Here is a 7,500-nt window from a genome sequence, read left to right as displayed (position 1 = left end):
AAGGACACTCGGCTGCTATTTCTAGCGAGTTGATAGACCACTAACAGACCCAGGGTTTGATTCGAAGGCGATTTGGTTGCTATTTCTAACAGATTGATAGACCACACGGCTGCTATTTCTAGCGAGTTGACAGACCACTAACAGACCCAGGGTTTGATTCGAAGGCGATTTGGTTGCTATTTCTAACAGATTGATAGACCACACGGCTGCTATTTCTAGCGAGTTGACAGACCACTAACAGACCCAGGGTTTGATTCGAAGGCGATTTGGTTGCTATTTCTAACAGATTGATAGACCACACGGCTGCTATTTCTAGCGAGTTGACAGACCACTAACAGACCCAGGGTTTGATTCGAAGGCGATTTGGTTGCTATTTCTAGCAGATTGATAGACCACTCAGGAAATAATTTGAAGGGCACTCAGAGATCCAGTGTGTGTTTTTCAAAGAGATTTAGCTGCTATTTCTAGCCGGTTCAAGTGACACCACAAGCCTCTGCCCGTCCCCCACCTCTCTCTCTCTCTCTCTCTCTCTCTCTTTCAGTCATGCAGCAGCAGTTACAGGAACAGTTTTTCTCTCCTCAAACAAGGACAGACAAGGAATAATTTCTTTTTAAAGAACAAAAACAACGCAACAGCAGAGAAACAAACAAACAAACACCGCCACCACCACCACCACCCACCTCACAAAAGACCCCCCTCCCCTCATTTGCATACACTTCTAAGGACCAACAGCATCTTGGTCATCATCATTATCATTAACAACAGCAAGGGCCTTGTAGCATCTTTGCTACCCCCTCCCTGTCTCTCCCTCTCTCTCTCTCTCTCTCTCTCTTTCTACACTTTCTCTCTCTCTCTCTCTCTCTCTCTGTGTTTCTGTCTGTCTCTCTCTCTCTGTGCCAACAAAGTTCTCAGCAAATTCTACATAAACACATAAACACACACAGAGACACACACATATATATATACATCCATATTCATCCCTATATATACATACATATATATATATATATATATACACTCAAAGATATATGTACACAGAGACATACGTTTATATATACACACACAAGCAGTTGTACATGCACACAAATATATACACACAAATATAGACATACAAAGATATACACGCTCAGAGATATACCCCAAAACATTTATATACACTCGCACACAAATATATATATATATATATATATTCACAGATATATATATATATATATAGACGCCAGGATATATATAAACAACTATATATATTATACATATATATATACATGCAAAGAAAAGTACCTCTAGGAAACTTTAAGCCGTACTGAGGATTAGAAACCAAAACAGCTGGTTTCATTTCTATATCATTATCATTATTATTATTATTATTATTATTATTATTATTATTATCTTTATTCCTAATTATGATGGTGAAAGCATTACACTTGCTGTGGTTGTGTCTTTCAACTTTGGTTCTTTTCATTCCGGTGAGTTGGAAAACATTAATTTTTGCTTCAATATCTATCTAAATCTCTCTGTCTCTGTCTCTCTCTCTCTCTCTCTCTCTCTCTATCTATCTATCTATCTATATTTGTACACACACATACATACATTTATATATATATATATATATATATATATATACATAGATATATATATATATGCATATCTATCTATCTCTCTGTATGTATATATATATATATATATATATATATATATATATATACTATATACTATAACTATATACTATAACTATATATTATAACTATATACACATACGTTTGTGTATGCATAAATAAGAAATTAAAGTATACATATATATACACACACATATATATATGTATATATATACACACATACATATAACCGGCCATGACGAAGGGAAATAGCCCTGAAACTCGAGTCGCCTTTATATATATATATTTATATTTATATATTTATATATTTGATCCTTTATATTGAACACTCAATATTTCATCTATTCAATAAGACATATTCCATATATTCAATAAGACATTCAATACTTTCTTTCATGGTGCCATCCATTTTTATGTTATTTTATTTTATATTGTATATTGTATATCATATTATATATTGTATATTCCATATTCTATACCCCACATTAGTTCTGCAGGAATATAAATAAAACATAAAAAACAGACAGTGTTGGAACTCTTTTAAGCAAAATAATATATTCCTCTATACACAATCATACAAAAAAACCCACCTTTTTTGTATTTATTTTTACTCGCATATATATATATATATATATATATATATATATAATAATTTTCCCAGAGGATGTAGCAACCGTTACCAATATAGCATAAGAACTTACCTTAGGAGATCATTAATTAGATTCCTTAAGGGTCGTTCTCACAGTTTATATTTATATCATAAGGTTTTTAAACTTTTAAATTTTCATATTCAAAAGAAACAGAGACTTCAAATTCGATAAATCGATTTATTCGATTTATCGAATTTGAAGTCTCTGTCTCTTTTGAATATGAAAATTTAGAAGTTTAAAAACCTTATGATATATATATATATATATATATATATATATATATATACAACATACACACATATTTGTATGTATGTATATATATATATATATATATATGTATTTTTTTTACATATGTATGTATGTGTGTGTAGATTTTTCTGTATGTGTGTGTGTGTAATGAGGGGGGGGGGTGATGTTGCAATATACCACTACCTCTAAAAGAGGAAGAACTCAATATGTGTATCATTCAGCACAGCAGCGAGTGGTTCAATACCCACCTGAGGAAAAAATTCGTATTCTATGTACGTCATTATTCAATTTATTTCAAGAAGTGGTTTCTGACCATGATCCAAGATTCTTCCATTGGAATTTCAATATATACACATACACACACACACACACACACACATACATATATATAGTAATGTGCTTTTAAGAGCTTTTATTCTGTTATTTGTCCATCACATGTTGTTATTCCACTGTAGGATGTATTACAGGGTTGGATATGCATATGGAAGTCCTCTATGCATAAGAATTACATAGCATGAAGATTGAGGATAGCAGACTCTAATCGTAGATCACAACATTTGTTTCTGCACTGTACATCAGATTTAAATTGCTCAGTTTATATATTTTTATTTTCCATGGAGGCCTTAAACACTAAAAAGATTTAAATACATTCCCGCACCCACATATATGTAATTCAAAATATAAGTCACAAAAATTAACCATAGAATATATTTTTATTTTTCTAAATGAAGCAAAACAGTAAGATGCAGGGACAATTTAAGACCAATAGAGACCCTAAGCACGTTGCCAGTGCTGCAGGACTGGCTCCTGTGCAGGCGGCACGTAAAAAACACCATTTTGAGCGTGGCCGTTGCCAGTACCACCTCACTGGCCCTAGTGCCGGTGGCACGTAAAAGCACCCACTACACTCTCGGAGTGGTTGGCGTTAGGAAGAGCATCCAGCTGTAGAAGCATTGCCAGATCAGATTGGAGCCTGGTGCAGCTTTCTGGCTTCCGAGACCCCAGTCAAACTGTCCAACCCATATCAGCATGGAAAATGGTCTAGCTGCCATGTAGAGATCCCCCTCATTGGCTTATACATACATGAATAAGATAGTAGGGTGTGATTTGAGGGAGATTTGGTTGCTATTTCTAGCAGGTCTGGCTACCATGTAGAGGTCTCCCTCATTGGCTCATACATACATATATATATAGATAAGAGAGTAGGGTGTGATTTGAGGGAGATTTGGTTGCTATTTCTAGCAGATCTAGCTACCATGTAGAGGCCTCCCTCATTGGCTCATACATACATATATTCATAGATAAGAGAGTAGGGTGTGATTTGAGGGAGATTTGGTTGCTATTTCTAGCAGGTCTAGCTACCATGTAGAGGCCTCCCTCATTGGCTCATACATACATATATACATAGATAAGAGAGTAGGGTGTGATTTGAGGGAGATTTGGTTGCTATTTCTAGCAGGTCTGGCTACCATGTAGAGGTCCCCTTCATTATCTCCTACAGACATACATTAGACAGTAGTCCATTGAGGTCCTTTCTAGGGGTCTCCCTCCTCAGTGCTGATAAACATGTGTGTGGATGGTAACTTTGCACGTGTACAAATGGTACCGGTTTCGTACCCCTCTAGGGGGTTCGTTTTTTTTTTATAAATTCCCTCACCCATCAAACCCCAATACCCTGGTATTGGGTATCAGGTGTCAGCTAAGAAGGGGCTGTTTGGGGCCGGCGCTGGGGCGCTGGCGTATTGGGGTATTTATAATTGATGCCTCTTGGTTGTAGTGACCGTTGACGATGCCGGGGGTGGGGGCTGGCAATGGTGACGGTGGTGGTAATGATGGTGATGCTGCTGCTAGTAAGAAGGTGGATGCGATGGTGGTGATTGCAGTAGTGGTGGTGGTGGTGGTGGTGGTGAATATTTGGTGGTAGTGGGGATGGTTATGATGCTGACGGGGGGGGGGTTGAAGGTGATGACCGTGATACTCGTGGTGGTGGTGATGACGACGACGATGATGATGATGATGATGATGATGAGGAGGAGGATGATAACGATGATGATGATGATGATGGATGATGACGACGACGATGATGATGATGAGGAGGAGGAGGATGATAACGATGATGATGATATGGATGATGATGATGATGCTAGTGGTGGTGGTGGACTGGGGAGGATTAAGGCAACAGGTGGGGTGGGGTCGGAGTAGAGGATTAGGCAGAGGAAGCAGGGCCCCCGGGAGCACACAGGAAGATTAATATCTGTTACCCAAATTAAACGACCCCTTTTATACACACACATATATATATATATATATGTATTCCACCCCCTCTCATCACCACCACCACCACCACCTCTATTTAACGTCTCCCCTTCCATCTTGATGGTGCCTCATCTCTCTCCCCTTCTTTCTGTAATATGCCTGTATGTGTGTGTATATGTGTTTATATGTTTGTGCACGTGTGTGTGTAAGATGTCAACAAATATATACATCCCCTCCACACACATGCACATACATACAGACAGACAGACAGATGTGTTTGGTCTTTGCTCTGGTGGTAGGTTTCTGATGTCCTTCCTGAAAATTTCTAGATCCCTATCTATGTGCCTATATATATAGGCGCAGGAGTGGCTGTGTGGTAAGTAGCTTGCTTACCAACCACATGGTTCTGGGTTCAGTCCCACTGCGTGACACCTTGGGCAAGTGTCTTGTGAGTGGATTTGGTAGACGGAAACTGAAAGAAGCCCATCGTACACACACACACACACACATATATATATATATGTGTGTATGTATGTATATATATACACACACATATACATACATATATATATAAGACAATAGGGTATAATTTGAGGGAATTTTTGCTGCTGTTTACCCAACACACATGCAGAAGTTCTTCCATTCCACTCTTAGTCAGCCCATTATAGTATTTTATGGTGCTGCTTCCCTGCTTTTTGGCATTCTGAAGAATCGGTGAACCGTGTCTAACACCTGCTCCAAGACTGGAATGTGGGGCCCCAAATAGAGCAGTTCTTTCTCACACAAACAACAACTGGGGAAGCAATTGTGTGTGTGTATCTATAATGGAGAGAGAGAGAGAGAAACAGAGAGATAATGAGTGTATGTGTTTGTATATATCTGTTCTTTCATTCTTGTATTTGTTTTAGTCGTTTGACTGCGGCTATGCTGGAGCCTGGTGCAGCCATCTGTTTCGCCAGTCCTCAGTCAAATCGTCCAACCCATGCTAGCATGGAAAGCTGACGTTAAACGACGACGATGATGATGATGAGTGGCTGTGTGGTAAGTAGCTTGCTTACCAACCACATGGTTCTGGGTTCAGTCCCACTGCGTGGCACCTTGAGCAAGTGTCTTCTACTATAGCCTCGTGCCGACCGAAGCCTTGTGAGTGCATTTGGCGGACGGAAACTGAAAGAAGCCCGTTGTATATATATGTATATATGTGTTTGTGTGTCTGTGTTTGTCCCCCCCCCCGCCCCCGCAACATCGCTTGACAACCGATGCTGGTGTGTTTATGTCCCCCGTAACTTAGCGGTTCGGCAAAAAGAGAGACCGATAGAATAAGTACTAGGCTTACAAAGAATAAGTCCTGGGGTCGATTAGCTTGGCTAAAAGGCGGTGCTCCGGCATGGCCGCAGTCAAATGACTGAAACAAGTAAATGAGAAAGTAAAGAGTATATATATGGAGTAGTAGTAGAAGTAGCAGCAGCAGTGGTAGCGCTGGTTGTCAAAGAGTAGCCCCAGTAGTAGTTGTAGTAGTAGTAGTAGTAGTAGTAGTAACTACAAGTGTCCCTACCAACTGTTTTACCATTAATCTGTCTTCTCTTACAACAATTCCTAAACTCTACCCCACTCCGAACCTTTTTTTTCCCCCTCTCTCAAATGGAAGCTGTCTGACTTCACAGTTTCTTTTTTTTGCTGACCTAGTTTTAGTATAAATATATATATATACATATATATACATATATATACATATATATGCATGTGTGTGTATATTATATATATATATATATATATATATATCATACATGCTCACAAACACTCCATCACACACACACACACACACACACATATATATATATATGTATATATATATAGACACGTAGATATGAATATATATGTATGCATACAGGTGCGCACACACACACGCACACACACACATACATTCTGAACCCCAGACACTCTGGAACAAGTGAATTCGTGCCCCCCCCCCCACCCACCTCCATTCCAGCCCCTTTTTCCTCTCCCATTGCTCCAGTCAGAACTACTTTGCAGACACTTTGAGGCGTTTTTGGTATTTCTGTGTGGTGCTTGCATGTGGTTGGGAAGCAAACGTTTCACCACATAGCCATGACTGCGCCTATTACATATACATATATATTTATATATGCGTGTGTGTGTCCATTTGTGTGTGTGTGTGTGTGTGTATTTGTGAGTGTCTGTCTCTATCTATCTCTCTATCTATCTCTCTCTCTCTCTATCTATCTATCTATCTATCTATCTATCTGTCTATCTCTCTATCTATCTCTCTATCTATCTATCTATCTATCTATATATTTATCTATCTATCTATCTATCTATCTATCTATCTATCTATCTATCTGTCTATCTCTCTATCTATCTATCTATATGTCTGTCTGTTTGTCTGTCTGTTCAGTTGCATATCCACCCATCCATCCATCCATCCATCCATTCAGCTATTTGTCTACCCATCTCCCTATCTGTCAGTCTGTCCATCTATCTGTTAAGATAAAGAATAAGAGAGAGAAAGAAAGAGAAAGATCAAGAATTATCACCACCACCACCACTACCGCCACTGCCACCGCTACACCATCTTTAATTATCCCTAACTTTCTTCTAATAGTTAATCATGAATGTATATGTGTGTGAATATATGTAAGTTAGGTCGGTAGGTGGGTCAGTAATTATTTAGGTTTGTAGTTAATATATGTATGTGTGTGTGGTGTGGG

General features: G+C 38.6%; 1 protein-coding gene across 5 annotated transcripts in view; it reads left to right on the top strand.

Moving 5' to 3' along the window:
* The window catches only part of LOC106871835 (uncharacterized), a 107,289-nt gene that overhangs the window by 44,244 nt on the left and 55,545 nt on the right, over positions 1–7,500 (top strand). For 2 of the 5 annotated variants that reach the window (XR_016238979.1, XM_089345442.1), the window contains exon 1: positions 248–1,466. The exons of 1 other annotated variant lie outside the window; for it this stretch is intronic. Coding sequence is in view for 3 of the 4 variants with exons in the window: in XM_089345442.1 (XP_089201568.1) it covers positions 1,404–1,466 (63 nt within the window). In the remaining variant the exon portion in view is untranslated. Of the gene's footprint in view, positions 1–247; positions 1,467–7,500 lie in introns of those variants that run through there. 2 more of the 5 variants (XM_089345444.1, XM_089345445.1) reach the window with 2 other exon arrangements.

Source organism: Octopus bimaculoides, chromosome 29 (genome assembly GCF_046866305.1).
Source record: "Octopus bimaculoides isolate indiv1 chromosome 29, ASM4686630v1, whole genome shotgun sequence".
NCBI classification, from domain to species: domain Eukaryota; kingdom Metazoa; phylum Mollusca; class Cephalopoda; order Octopoda; family Octopodidae; genus Octopus; species Octopus bimaculoides.
The sequence above is the reverse complement of the archived record's forward strand: the minus strand, read 5'-3'. Positions and strand labels throughout refer to the sequence as shown.